We start from the raw sequence: 15,299 nt of genomic DNA on the forward strand, positions 1-15,299 counted from the left end.
TATAATTGACTGGATCACCTTAGAATATATTCAAAACATATAGTTCACCAAATTATGAAGCAGTTTTTAGAGTCACTGCTATCTGCATAAAACTTTACTTCTGGTAACACATTGAATGATAGGCAGTCAACCACTAATTGCACGACAACAGATAAATGGGGTATGTTCATCACAGATAGGTTTTCCTTTATGATGCTCAAGGGATCAGTTTAGCATTGCAGTTTTGTAACCTTCAGGTTTGATAAAACCACCTAAATGTGTTGGATTCCCTTCACCAGGAAATATAGCTGCCACACACGTTGTCCAAACTATTTCCAGTGCACCAGAACAAATGGCACCCGAAACTGTACCTTCCCGTGCAACAGATGGTCTCTCCACCACAGACATCCGCAGCTGCTACACCCATTTCCAAAATATTCTTTATTGTTTAAGTTAGTTAAAACCATAACAATATACTCATGAAAATTTACACATTAAAGATTTTTGGTTTTCAGCTGTGCAATAGTTACGCAATTCATTTATACATATTAAATATGGCAATGATATGATGGTGTAAAACTATGAGATAGTTTGACAATCTCTAAAGGAGCTATTTTGATTTTAGTTAACATACTTGCTAAACGTTGTTATAATAAAAACCACAACTGTGAAATGGATGGAACATTTTGCGAGAAATTGTCTCAAAAAGTGCTATTGTGCGTCTACCCTCAGGCTCTGCTTTAATAGTTTAATAGTTTTACATACAAAGTTAAAAGTTTTACTAGATTACAGTTGAGCTTTGGGTCATTCAGGGTAAGACATTTTTATTATTGCTCATCTACACGTATGGATACCCCTTGCGTTAGTCTTTTCAGTAGAAGAAGACGGTATGGCTTTAGAGGGGCAGATGCAAAGCGGTATGGCTTTAGAGGGGCAGATGCAAAGTAAATGGATGAAGTCCTGCCTTGGTTCTCCACAGAGACTGCATGCCTTTGAGCTCTTCTATTTCCAGCTTGGTTGGTCAAGGAATGATGATATTGATCCAAGATGTAGTGCTAAAAACTTTCAGCCAGATTAATCAAGCCGAAATCGGCTCGCAAAGGGCCAGATTCTGAGAATCTGGCCCTTTGCAAGCGCTATTTTTGCATTTGGGATTCATCATCCCAAATGCAAAAATTGCAATTTTAAATATCGCTAAATTGCGATTAATTGCATTTAAGGAATCTCAATTTGAGATTCCTTAAATGCAATTCATGAACCATTTTAAATTTGCGATTTCGCAATCTGGGGCCGCTATTTACCGCGAAGTCTGACTGCGTGGTAAATAGCGAAAACTTAGAAAAAAGCACTTTAGTGCATTTTTCTAAGTTGTATGTTACACACACACATGTCCTTTGGACATGTGTGTGCCCAACATCAGTGTACATTATCATTTCAGGGGTGCTACAGGGTGTCCTCCTTTGAGGCACCTCCGGTCTTCTTCTCATAACTTGCTTGTTATTCCCAGATTCAAACGCAAAAAGCATGGTGGTTCCTGCTTTTCTTTCCTTGCGCCCTCAACCTGGAATTCCCTTCCCTCTCCCATTCGTCTCTGCTATGATTATCCTATCTTCCGTAAACTCCTTAAAACCCATCTTTTTCAGTTAGCTTATGATTAATCCTGTCCACACTCACTGCCCTACCTCTCTCCTCTGTCTGTGAGCGCCATGAAACCAATTGGTGACCGTGCGCGGTAACAAATTCTTTTAACATAACATAACATAACGTACATTTCTATTGGTGTTTGATTAAACTACTCACCAAGTTTGTACCACATATCACGGATGGAAAAGCCAATGAGGCATCTCATGTCTCCATATCTATAATTGAAAAAACAGTGTTTAAATTTAGTTGCAGAGGATTATGGTATGAGACAATCAGAAAATAGTAAATTATTTTATTTGAATGTCATTGTTTGTCCATTCTAGGAGAATCGTTGGCAGCAGGATGCCTATAAGCTAAGCATTATTTTAAAGATATTTTGAATACAATGCCTTAGAGTCTAAGGCTTCGACATTTTCATGTCGTGTCATATCAATATCAAGATTTTCAACCGAGATAACAAGTGTTTTTACCAAACGTTGTCAGTGACTTGGCAAACTGTAAGACAATGCCCAAGACCTAGTAATAAAGTTGCCTCACAAAAATATACTTACTTTTCAAGGATTTTGCTACGTTTAGCATGAGAAAAGTTTTCAAGCTGTAGGGAATCCTGTGTGATAAATGCAACAGCCAAATGAAAGTAATTGTTCCAAAGCTGAAAGGTAAACATACAAAGACTGTTGAGTTTTTACAAGCCTGCGACGTTAAAAAACAGAAAACGCTTAGACAAATATTGTTTAACAGGATTTTTCGGATAAGCAATTCAAACACAACCTGAAATGCTTTAGTGTACTCAGACTTGATTACTTTTCCACCAGATGAGAAAGTTCCTAAAAGTTAAACTTTTAAGGCAACAAGAGTCATGAAGCATCAATTAATATCAATGGTTGTAGCTGACAAGGATCCATGTGCAATTTAAGTGTAACTGCGAAGAAGCAGAATGGGATAAGTCATCTTCATAGCAGTCTAAAGATTTGCCTTGGAATGCTTTTTCTCAGGTGTAACAGTGCCGGATGCTCTAGCCAGTGAAGGTCCATTGCAGTTCACTCTCAACTGGGCAACTGGTGTTTTTTTCACAGAGAACAGGCCCCTTCTCGTAGTGTGCCTTGAGTGCACCGGATGTCAGCCAATAGTTCCTTGAATAAATGTGTATAATATAATACCCCTTAATCCCCTTCAAAGGCAGTACAAACAGATCATTTTTTGAGTCTTTACTTGGTCCAAATGTGTTCTCAGAGGCTGGTGGTGGTAATCCAGTGTCCCATTACATAAAGGCAATTTATTAAGGATCACCGTTGTATTAACCTCAACGAAATCTTCAAAACAATGCTCATAATCACTGTTTACAAAAATACAACAAAAAGCCTTTATTTTGCACATACCCGTAGCCACAAAAACCATGATTTTTCTGAGGGCCATCAAACACTATAGTTTTATAACTCAGACAATCTCCTCCGTTTATAAACCTATTTTGGAAGTAGACAATTGTATCCTAGTTGAAATAAACTACATGAATATTTTAGGCCCATCAACACATTTGTAAGAGAACGTTTCTTTTCACACCTCATCTTGGCTTAGTTACTGTCAGGAGCGAAGCCCAGCAGAACCAAGTTAATTACTTGAAAACATTTCCAGACAGTCAAAGCCGTTTCTTACTGTTAGAACTGGGGGTCTCTAGTTGGCAGAGGTAGGTACCACTGTCCAAATAGGGACCCTTGCTTCTAGTCAGGGCAAGGAGATAACCCTCTGAGATAACCTCCGCTCACCCTCTAGGTAGCTTGGCGTGTGCTCTGTCTAGCCTGGAACATACTGAGTATCACCCTGTGATAGGGAGTACTGGAGGAGAGTGTGTCGCTGATACGCCGCTGGCGTGTGCTCTGTCTAGCCTGAGACATACTGGGACTCACCCTGTGATCATGGAACTGGAAGGGGGTGCAGAGGGAGGGAGTCCTCGCCTCTGACCCCGATATAGCCAAAAGGTAGATCCCAGGTGGTAAACCAGTTGATGGAGTGAGGTTCTGATCTGGTGGGAGAGTTGTGTTCTGGTGGGTGCCTCCCTGGGAGGGTGCGGAACCCCAGAAATAGAGGTAGGGTGGGGCATTCTTGCCCGTGACCTCTGGTCAGCCTGAGGGTGCGGACCCTAGGTTGAAGGATCAGTGGTAGTTTGGGACTACACTGAGAGGGAGAGTGGAGAATGGCTACTGTGTGCCAGGGGTTACTGCCCCCCACTCTGTGAAGTGGTCAGGACCTGTGACATTTGGATGGCCTAGGGCCTGGTCCTGACCGTGGACCACTAGAGGGTGCCAGTGGGGTATCCTAGTTGGGACAGAGAGTTCTTGTTGGGAGAAATCCATGTAGGTACAGAGTGGCGAAAAACCGGAGGGTGTCCCTGCCGTGCGGGCCCGTGTCCGTGTTTTTGTCGCCCAAAGCAGGGAAGCCCATCAGTGGAGTGATTGGTCTACCCTGCGTTTTGGCTGGAAGGGGGTTGTGTTGGACCTGGCCCTTTTGGCAGGTTCACCCCGCAACTTTTTGCTTTTGCCTAGCCTGTTTCTGTAACCTGTGTTAGTGATTTTTGGGTCTCTGCGCACTTTTTCCCTGTGTCCCAGAGTAAAGTGCGTGCATGTAGTATGGCTGGCCTGCCCTCCCATAGGAATGCATGGGGAATGTGTGTGTCCCTGGTAGTTCCTGATGCGTGGGGAGTGCAGGCTCGAGTTTAGTATGTGTGAACTCGTGAGAGTGAATGCTGCGAGATGGTGTATGCGGCATGTATGTGTCTAGAAGGGAAGTGCCACTTCTGGACATTGAGGTGTGTGTGCAGAGAGGGTACTGGAGCGTGATTGGCTGGAGCTGGCTGGCATGCCAGGCTCCAGGAAGTCTGGATGGGTCTGCCCGGTGGTGAGTGTGAGATTAGCATGAGTGATGTGTGGGAGGAGTGTACCTGTGTCCTGGATGGACTGGGTTTTCCCCACACAATGCTGGCTCCGCCCCCCTGTGGTGTGTCTAACGACCCTAGCCTCCCCAGTGAATGAAATGGGTGGTTGGGCCATCAAGAGTGCTCCAGAACCAGCTGCGACTGGTTTCTCCCCCACCCTGCACCCTTAGACAAAGGATTTGTCTGTATAAAAAGAGGCTGAGACCTCTTGGAAAATGTTCTTGTTTCTGACACTTGAATCTGCCAGGGGCGTGCTGCTGCTTGGGCCTAGGGGAAGGCTTGCCTCCCTGGGCCCTGCCCAGCCCCTGGACTGCTGATGCCCTGCCTCCCTAAGGACTTTGCTGGAACTCTGCTCTGCTGAGGGCACCTGGGAGTGCTGGGCTTGTGTCCCTAAGCGCCTGGGAGCTGCTTGCTCCATCTTTGCTGTCCAGTCAATCAATCAATCAATCAGTGACACTTATATAGCGCGCTACCTACCCGTAGGGTCTCAAGGCGCTGGGGGGGGGGGTGCCGCTACTGCTCGAACAGCCAGGTCTTCAGCTTCTTCCTGAAGGCGAGGTGGTCTTGGGTCAGGCGCAGGTCGGTCGGGAGGGAGTTCCAGGTCTTGGCGGCCAGGTAGGAGAAGGACCTTCCTCCCGTAGTCGCTCTTCGGATGCGGGGGACGGCGGCAAGGGCGTGGTTGGCTGATCGGAGGTGGCGGTTGGGCGCGTAGAAGTTGATTCGGCTGTTGAGGTAGCTCGGACCCTGGTCGTGTAGGGCTTTGTGTGCGTGGGTGAGGAGGCGGAAGGTGATTCTTTTGTTGACGGGGAGCCAGTGGAGGTCTCTCAGATGTCCGGTGATGTGGCTGGTTCGTGGGATGTCGAGGATGAGTCTGGCTGAGGCGTTCTGGATCCGCTGGAGTCTCTTCTGGAGCTTGGCGGTGGTCCCGGCGTAGAGGGCGTTGCCGTAGTCCAGTCGGCTGGTGACGAGGGCCTGGGTGACGGTCTTCCTGGTCTCGGTGGGGATCCACCAGAAGATCTTCCGTAGCATGCGTAGGATGTTGAAGCACGACGAGGAGACGGCGTTGACTTGTCTGGTCATGGAGAGGGAGGAGTCCAGGATGAAGCCCAGGTTGCGTGCGTGGTCTGTCGGTTTGGGTGCGGTGCCCAGGGCGGGAGGCCACCAGGAGTCGTCCCAGGCGGAGGGTGAAGAGCCCAGGATGAGGACCTCCGTCTTGTCAGAGTTCAGTTTCAGGCGGCTGGTCGTCATCCACTCGGCTACCTCTTTCATCCCTTCGTGCAGGTTGGCTCTGGCGGAGGCGGGGTCGTTGGTCAGGGAGAGGATCAGCTGGGTGTCGTCGGCGTAGGAGATTATGCTGAGGTTGTGTTTGCGTACGATGGCTGCGAGGGGGCTCATGTAGACGTTGAAGAGGGTGGGGCTCAGGGATGACCCTTGGGGGACGCCGCAGATGTCTTCGGAGGCTTCTGACTTGTACGGTGGTAGGCGGACTCTCTGTGTTCTTCCGTCGAGGAAGGAGATGATCCATTCCAGCGCCTTGTCCTGGATTCCGACGTTGCTGAGGCGCTGTACTAGGGTGCGGTGGCAGACAGTGTCGAATGCCGCGGAGAGGTCTAGGAGGATGAGGGCCGCTGTTTCTCCATTGTCCATCAGGGCTCGGATGTCATCGGTGGCGGCGATGAGGGCGGTCTCGGTGCTGTGATTGGCTCGGAAGCCTGACTGTGAGGGGTCGAGGGATCCGTTCGTCTCGAGGAAGGCGGCCATCTGCTTGTTGACGGTCTTCTCGATGACTTTGGCTGGAAACGGGAGGAGCGAGATGGGGCGGTAGTTCTTGAGTTCAGTGGGGTCCGCTGTTGGTTTCTTGAGGAGAGCGCTGAGTTCGGCGTGTTTCCAGCTCTCAGGGAAGGTGGCGGTGTCGAAGGAGGTGTTGATGATGTCCCGCAGGTGGGGTGCGATGACAGCGTCGGCCTTGTTGAAGACATGGTGAGGGCAGGGGTCGGTCGGTGATCCGGAGTGGATGGAGTTCATTGTGCGTATGGTGTCTTCGGTGCTGATCGGGGTCCAGGCGTAGAGGGTGGTGGTGGGGGGTGGTTGTTCGGTCATGGTGTGCGTTGGTTGGTTGTTGAAGCTGTTGTGTATGTCCGAGATCTTGTTGTGGAAGTATGAAGCGAGGGAGTTGCAGAGGTCTTGCGATGGGGTGATGTCGTTGTTTCCTGCGCTGGGGTTGGAGAGCTCTTTCACGATGTTGAAGAGCTCCTTGCAGTTGTGTGCGTTGTTGTCCAACCGGTCCTTGAATGCTGTTTTCTTGGCGGCGCGGATCAGCTGGTGGTGCTTCCGGGTGGCAAGCTTGAGGGAGGTCCTGTTGTCCGGTGTAGGTTCCCTTCTCCAGACTTTCTCGAGGGCTCGGCAGTTCTTCTTGGAGCTCTTGAGTTCGTCGGTGAACCACGGGGCTTTCTTGCTGCCGGGTCTGCTGGGCGGGGTCCTCAGCGGGGCGAGCTCGTCCGCGCAGTTGCTGATCCACTTTGTGAGGTTGTCGGCGGCCTGGCTGGGGTTCGCTGAGCTGGCAGGAGGGTGCTGGCTCAGGGAGGTGGCGAGCTGGTCTGCTGTGATCTTGTTCCAGCTTCTGCGGGCGGCCTGTTGCTGGTGGCGGTGGGTCGTCGTTCTCGTGAAGGTGAAGTGGACGCAGCTGTGGTCCGTCCATTGAAGCTCTGTGGCGTGGCTGAAGTCGATGTCTGGGCTGGAGGAGAAGACTGCGTCCAGTGTGTGTCCGGCGAGGTGGGTGGGGGTGGACACCAGTTGCTTGAGTCCAAGATTGGCGAGGTTGTCGAGCAGAGTGCTGGTGTTGCGGTCGTTGTTGTTCTCCAGATGGAAGTTGAGGTTGCCTAGGAGGATGTAGTCAGCGGAGGGGAGGGCATGCGGGCTGACGAAGTCGGCGATGTCCTCGCTGAATTGTGTGCGTGGTCCCGGGGGTCGGTAGATCAGGGTGCCTCTGAGGGTGGTGTTCGGGCTGGTGTGGATCTGGAAATGCAGGTGTTCGGCGGTGGTCAGGGTGTTGTCGGTGCTGGTCGTGAGACGGATGGTGTTCCTGTGGATGATGGCGATGCCTCCTCCCATCTGGTTGGCGTTGCGGTCCCTCCGGACGATCTTGTAGCCCTCTGGGATAGCGATGGCGATGTCGGGGGCTGAAGAGGCGTTCATCCAGGTCTCCATGAGGAAGGCGACGTCAGGGGCTGTGGCGTCTAGGAGGTTCCAGAGTTCGATGGCGTGTCTGTGGACGGAGCGGGTGTTGAGCAGGATGCACTTGAGGTGGGTGCTGCTGGCGTTCGACTTGGTGGGTGCTGGTGCTAGGCAGGTCCGGATGCAGGTGAACTTGCAGGCGTGGCAGCTGAAGGGTCCGTGGGTGCGCCGTGGGGTGGCTTGATGGCATTCTGGGAGTCGGCCGGTGTTGAGTGCGATGAGGGTGGCGGCGGAGTACGTCAGGCGGGTCGGCCGGGGTCTTCGGCGGCCAGGGGTCCTGGCGCTGGTCGCGATCCGGTCGCGGACGGGCGCAGACGGGCTTACCTTTGGCGCGCCTTCGGCGCACAATCGGCGCGCCCGCTGCGCGTGACCGCTGCGCGTGACCGCTGCGCGTTCGCACGGTCGCCATTTAAGGCGAAGTGCGCGGGTGGGCGGAGCAGCTGGGAGGCGGGAGCGGGGAGGGAACAGAAGAGAAAAGGGGTGGGGCCAAAGGCGGTGGCGGGAAGCGGGAGCGGAGGGCGGCGATCAATCAGGAAGGAGACTGGGCACGGCACAGAGGCTACAATGAGATAAACAGGCACAAATTACGGGCAAAACAAAGAAAAACAGCTAAATACACGAACAGACGGCAAAAACAAACAAGCACAAATTACGGGCAAAACAAGGAAAAACAGCTAAATACACGAACAGACGGCAAAAACAAACAAGCACAAATTACGGGCAAAACAAGGAAAAACAGCTAAAAACACGAACAGACGGCAGAAACAAACAAGCACAAATTATGGGCAAAACAACTGGAAAACCAGGGGGGAGCGACCACGGCGTCAGCGAGGCCGGCGGCGAGGCAGAAGGCAGGCAGAGGGAAACACACGCAGCAGCTGGTGGCCGTGCGGCGCGGGGGTGTCCCTTGGGACCCTTTTACCCTGGCGGAGTGAGGCCCCTTTTGCTTATAGCGCCTGGAAGAGCTTTTATATGATTTATAGCGCTGGGGAGCACTGTGCCTTAACTTATAGCGCTTGGGAGCACTGTGTCTGGACCCCTAGCGCTGAGAGCGCTGCCAATCGTCTTTTAGCGCTGGGACCGCTTTACTCTCCCTTTTCGCGGCTGCCCACGCCGCTTTTTGCCGATGTGATAGTCCCCTGGCAGATGCCCACCCTGCCAAGGACCTTGTGCTTTACCCTGTCACGAGCGCATTAGGAGCGCTTTATTTTTACGTTGGCGGCTGCCCACGCCGCTTTTTGGCCGTGTTTTCAGTTCTCGAGTGCCCACCTCGATTTGGTAATGCTGCAGGAGAGCCGGTGCCCACCCGGCCTTCGCCCCGTATCACCGCTGCAGCCGGAGACAGCTTGAGAGGCGCTGCACCCGCCTCCCTATCCTGGGCCGCGCTGCCATTGGCGGCCCTCGTGCAGGAAGTCAGGCATTCCTGGCCGGGACAGGGGCGGGGCCCGCAGTGAAGCAGGACGTCCCGGGCCCGGCCCGGCAGCCTGGAGAGACGTCGGGAGCCCCGCAGGCTCCATACCTGAATTCGAGCCCCTGATTGCCGGGAGGGCCCGGCCCAAGAGAGAGGACCTCGCCGCGGCAGCACCCGGGGCTCCCAAGAGCGAGAGAGAGCCCCGGGGTGCCCAAAGAGCTCCGCAGATCGCGGGAAGAAGCCCCCGCCTGAGTGCCGGTAAGTGAAGCCGGCCGGGCGGGAATTCCAAGTCCCCGAGCAGGACACTGAGGGGGCAGCCTGTACTTCGAGTCCCCAGCAAAGCAGGGGGCATTTTGATATTCAGAGCCTGTCGAGGCTCCAACGCGGGGGCATTTGGTTTCTGTTTTGAGTCCAGAAGGGACTCCAACGACGGGCGCATTTTGTGTTCGAGCCCAGAGAGGCTGGTGGGGGCACATTGATTTCTGAGAGCCCAGAGAGGCTCAAGAAGGCGCCACATTTGTTTTGAGAGCCCAGAGAGGCTCTAGGGGGCATTTCCTTTGTTGAGCCCTGCGAGGCTCCCAGCCCATATTTGTTTTAGAGCCCCAGAGAGGCTCTGGAGTGCCCCCCTGTTGTTCTTGAGCCCACGAGGCTCCAACGCTTGCCCCTTGATGATTCAGCTGCCCAGCACTTTGTGGGCAGCTGCCACGTTTAGGCCCCTGACATTGGGACACAGGGCGTCCTAGCCCCAACAAGGCCAGTTGGCCTAGGGCTGCCACAGGTTGTGGCTCATGTGAGTTTTGGCGCAATTACTTGTGCTTGCAACTCTGAATGTGTTTTGATACATCATGTGTTTTCTTTCCCTACACCGCTGAATGTTAATGCATCATGTGTAATGTGCCTATGCTTATACCCCTAAATGTTGGTGATACTTAGGTGGTTGTTTTTCTCCTAGTGCAGGTGGTGCTAGGGAGATCCTGGTTACCAGTAGTTACTGGTTGTGTGCTAAAAGTGATTTTACATTCTAGGTTTGACATTCAAAGTGCTATTTCTGAAAGTGTTACTTCTGATTACTGACAGTGGTCCAGGTGGCCCTGTCTTGTAAATAATCCCTTGTAAATTCTGCCCGTGCCTCTGGCACATTGTAAAATGTGTTTTATCTAATGTGTTTTGGTGTAATACAAAGGCTATTTTTATATAACCTTGTGTGGAGTTTCCTTTGTGGTGGGCCTTTGGGTGTTGTTGCTGGGGTGCGTGCGCAAATACTTAACCTACATAGCCTCCAAGTTTAGCCTGGCTGCTCGCGTCACGTTACCTAGAGGGTGAGCAGGGGTTATCTTGGTGTGTGACTCCCTTGCCCTGACATGGAAGTGGTGGTCTCTGACTGACGTTGGCGCAAGCCTTGGCCAGCCAGAGATCCCGTTTCTAACATTGGTGGCAGCGGTGATACGGGGCGAAGGCCGGGTGGGCACCGGCTCTCCTGCAGCATTACCAAATCGAGGTGGGCACTCGAGAACTGAAAACGCGGCCAAAAAGCGGCGTGGGCAGCCGCCAACGTAAAAATAAAGCGCTCCTAATGCGCTCGTGACCGGGTAAAGCACAAGTCCTTGGCAGGGTGGGCATCTGCCAGGGGACTGTCACATCGGCAAAAAGCGGCGTGGGCAGGCGCGAAAAGGGAAAGTAAAGCGGTCCCAGCGCTAAAAGACGATTTGCAGCGCTCTCAGCGCTAGGGGTCCAGACACAGCGCTCCCAAGCGCTATAAGTTAAGGCACAGTGCTCCCCAGCGCTATAAATCATATAAAAGCGCTTCCAGGCGCTATAAGCAAAAGGGGCCTCACTCCACCAGGGTAAAAGGGTCCCAAGAAGTCCTGGACAGCAAAGATGGAGCAAGCAGCTCCCAGGCGCTTAGGGACACAAGCCCAGCACTCCCAGGTGCCCTCAGCAGAGCAGAGTTCCAGCAAAGTCCTTAGGGAGGCAGGGCATCAGCAGTCCAGGGGCTGGGCAGGGCCCAGGGAGGCAAGCCTTTCCCTGGGCCCAAGCAGCAGCACGCCCCTGGCAGATTCAAGTGTCAGAAACAAGAACATTTTCCAAGAGGTCACAGCCTCTTTTTATACAGACAAATCCTTTGTCTAAGGGTGCAGGGTGGGGGAGAAACCAGTTGCAGCTGGTTCTGGAGCACTCTTGATGGCCCAACCACCCATTTCATTCACTGGGGAGGCTAGGGTCGTTAGACACACCACAGGGGGGCGGAGCCAGCATTGTGTGGGGAAAACCCAGCCCATCCAGGACACAGGTACACTCCTCCCACACATCACTCATGCTAATCTCACACTCACCACCGGGCAGACCCATCCAGACTTCCTGGAGCCTGGCATGCCAGCCAGCTCCAGCCAATCACGCTCCAGTACCCTTACTGCACACACACCTCAATGTCCAGAAGTAGCACTTCCCTTCTAGACACATACATGCCGCATACACCATCTCGCAGCATTCACTCTCACGAGTTCACACATACTAAACTCGAGCCTGCACTCCCCACGCATCAGGAACTACCAGGGACACACACATTCCCCATGCATTCCTATGGGAGGGCAGGCCAGCCATACTACATGCACGCACTTTACTCTGGGACACAGGGAAAAAGTGCGCAGAGACCCAAAAATCACTAACACAGGTTACAGAAACAGGCTAGGCAAAAGCAAAAAGTTGCGGGGTGAACCTGCCAAAAGGGCCAGGTCCAACACTTACATTTACAACATATTAGTCAAAACTATACCATTAACGTTTAACAAATATTTGATAGATATTAAAAACAGACTGGAAATATAAACTTTAGCATTTCGCTAATCCACAATGTGGAAAAGTCGTTTTTAATCAAAACAGGCCACTCTAAAGGATAAATCAACCATGTGGTGAAAACAATACTTTTTAGTTATCCACTGCACAGATATACTTTAGAAAAAGAAATATTTAACATGTCCGAGTTTTAAATTTTGTGCACCCAAAAAGTCAAGGCTGATATAGGAGTCTCTTAGTAGTGTAAATGTAGATTTTGTGCATACATGTTCTTTTTGGTGGTTTATTACATTGTTTAGGCTGAAGCATTTTAGAGCACAATAGTAGACATGAATTGAGGCATTTACACTAATGCATGAGGATGTTGTAAATGTAAACTGGAGTCCACATATGATATTCAGAAGAGTGCCTAAATATATCCCCACCAAGAATCAAAAATAGACTTCAGCTACAAATTAACTGAATGTCCCACTCCCGTACGTACTTGCTTCCAACAAATTCCTGCTAGTGGGAGATTATAACTTCCATATGAAACTAGGCTCAGACCCAGAAAGACAACTGCTACTCTCTGATTTGGAGATGTTGGGACTGGATCACTGAAAAAATATCGAGGGACATAATATCGGCTGGAAAAAATATCGTTGACAAAATATCGACTGACAGAATATCGAGTTTGTATCTACAAACAGGTAAGTACAAAAATATCGAGTTTAAAATATCGTTTACAAAAATATCGTTGTAAAAAATATCGACTTTAATAAAAACAATGTTTAATTACATTAATATAAAAAATTAATTACTAAAATATACTTAACAATACTTAAAATAACTTTTAATATTTAAATAATTAATGAAAGTAAAAAAATTATATTTTTTTATTCATATTTCTTAAAACATATATATATATAGTAACAAAATTTAATTAAATAATAGCCAATATTATTAACATACAAATACAAAAGAGTAAAAATTACTATTCCCACTCCAGTGGGTGCAACAGTAGGGAAAGCGTTGGATAGCGTAGGGGTTAAAATTACTATTCCCACTCCAAAGAGTGCAACAGTGGATATATGACGTTACAACGCAACTTTTACAACACACTACCATTACAACGAAATTTTTACAACGCAAAAATTATTACAACGCATGTTTTTACAACGCATGTTTTTACAACGCAGATACCTTTACAACGCATACCATTACAACGTAAGTATTGGTAAGTATATAATATTTTTTTTTTATTTAAATCATTTAAAATTAATTTAATATATTTTAATTTAATTTAATTTCATTAAATTAATTTAATGTAAATTTAATTTTACTTTATTTTTACACTGTACCCCTGTACCCCAAAAACCCAAAACTGACCCTGAACCCTAAAAAAAACCCTTTACCCAAAAACCCAAAACTTACCCTGAACCCTAAAAATACCCCTTTACCCAAAAACTAAAAACTGACCCTGAACCCTAAAAATACCCCTTTACCCAAAAAACAAAAACTGACCCTGAACCCTAAAAATACCCCTTTACCCAAAAACTAAAAACTGACCCTGAACCCTAAAAATACCACTTTACCCAAAAACTAAAAACTGACCCTGAACCCTAAAAATACCCCTTTACCCAAAAACTAAAAACTGACCCTGAACCCTAAAAATACCCCTTTAACCAAAAACTAAAAACTGACCCTGAACCCTAAAAATACCCCTTTACCCAAAAATTACAAAAATTTACATTAAAAAAATTATTATATACTTACCAATACTTACGTTGTAATGGTATGCGTTGTAAAGGTATCTGCGTTGTAAAAACATGCATTGTAATAGTTTTTGCGTTGTAAAAGTTTCGTTGTAATGGTAGTGCGTTGTAAAAGTTGCGTTGTAAAGGATGTTTCCCGCAACAGTAGGGAAAGCGTTGGATAGCGTAACGGTTAAAATTACTATTCCCACTCCAAAGGGTGCAACAGTAGGGGAAGCGTAGGATAGCGTAGGGGTTAAAATTACTATTCCCACTCCAGTGGGTGCAACAGTAGGGAAAGCGAACAATTCAAGAAAGGACTCCTAGATATAGGAGACTGGATGTCAACTAACTGTTTAAAGTTGAACTCTGCAAAAACAGAGGTACTCATTTTTGGAACCCTTCTGCCAGCATGGCCTTCAAGCTGGTGGCCCGAGACCTTTGGTATGCCTCCTATTCCTGCTACCAAAGTTAGGAACCTTGGCATCATCTTTGATGATGCCTTAAATTTTATGGACCATGCCAATAAAACGGTGTCCTCGGCACATCTAAAGCTTAAGATGATCAGGAAAATACACTCTTTTCTACCTGAATCAGCTATCAAGACACGGGTCACCTCTCTTGTCTTGTCCTCCCTGGATTACTGTAATGGTCTCTTTTTAAATGCTCAATCTAGAGTTATTACCAAACTGCAAACCATTCAAAACGCCGCAGCACGCTTGCTTGCAGGCAAAACCAAATTCGAATCCATTTCCAACAGCATTAAAGACTTTCACTGGCTCACTGTGCACAAAAGAATCCAATTCAAATCTTTATGTATTGTGTTCAAGGCACTCAACAACCAAGGCCCCCAGTTTCTAAGAGACCAATTACAATTGTACAAACCTTCCAGAGTCCTAAGATCAGCCACCCTTAACCAATTAGTTACCCCCGTACCAAAACTGTTACCTGGGGCGATCGCCGCTTTCTGGTGGCCGCCCCCAAGCTATGGAATACTCTGCCTCTCAACATCAGGCGAAGTCCCACCCTCCTTCAATTCCGTAAGCTTCTGAAAACCTGGTTGTTTACCCAATAGTCACTCATGCTCAGAGTCATTTACAAATAATTGGCATTTAGCGCCAAGACGCCTACGGGTATAAGCAGCGCTTTAGAAATATTAAAAATAAATAAATAAATAAAATAGCGTAAGGGTTAAAATTACTATTCCCACTCCAGTGGGTGCAACATTAGAGAAAGTAAATACTTCATATATTAATAAATAAATTACAAAATAATATCAATATAAATTTATTTAAAAATGATTAACTATTTAATATAACATAATAATTAATATATTAAAATTACTAATTAACTATAAATATTTCAATTAGTTACCTATTAATACTAATTTATAACTAATTACCAATTATTTATTTGATAATTAAAATTTAATTTACAATTATTTTATATTAAATACAATTAAATAAATGTTATATATTTCATTAATTATTATTAAATTACTTCCCACTCTATTCCCCTATAAACCCACAACCCGCTACAGGAAATAAATAATTTAATTTAACATAATTAGCAATTA

At 48.2% G+C, this 15,299-nt stretch overlaps 1 protein-coding gene across 2 annotated transcripts in view; it reads right to left on the reverse strand.

Moving 5' to 3' along the window:
- The window catches only part of DOCK2 (dedicator of cytokinesis 2), a 2,042,522-nt gene that overhangs the window by 296,711 nt on the left and 1,730,512 nt on the right, over positions 1 to 15,299 (reverse strand). For both annotated transcript variants that reach the window (XM_078653374.1, XM_078653373.1), the window contains exons 31-32: positions 2,175 to 2,275; positions 1,780 to 1,838 (exon numbers count right to left, since the gene is read on the reverse strand). In XM_078653374.1, coding sequence (XP_078509500.1) covers positions 1,780 to 1,838; positions 2,175 to 2,275 — 160 coding nt within the window. The remainder of the gene's footprint in view (positions 1 to 1,779; positions 1,839 to 2,174; positions 2,276 to 15,299) is intronic.

The sequence above is a fragment of the Lissotriton helveticus genome, chromosome 7 (genome assembly GCF_964261635.1).
Source record: "Lissotriton helveticus chromosome 7, aLisHel1.1, whole genome shotgun sequence".
Lineage (NCBI taxonomy): Eukaryota > Metazoa > Chordata > Amphibia > Caudata > Salamandridae > Lissotriton > Lissotriton helveticus.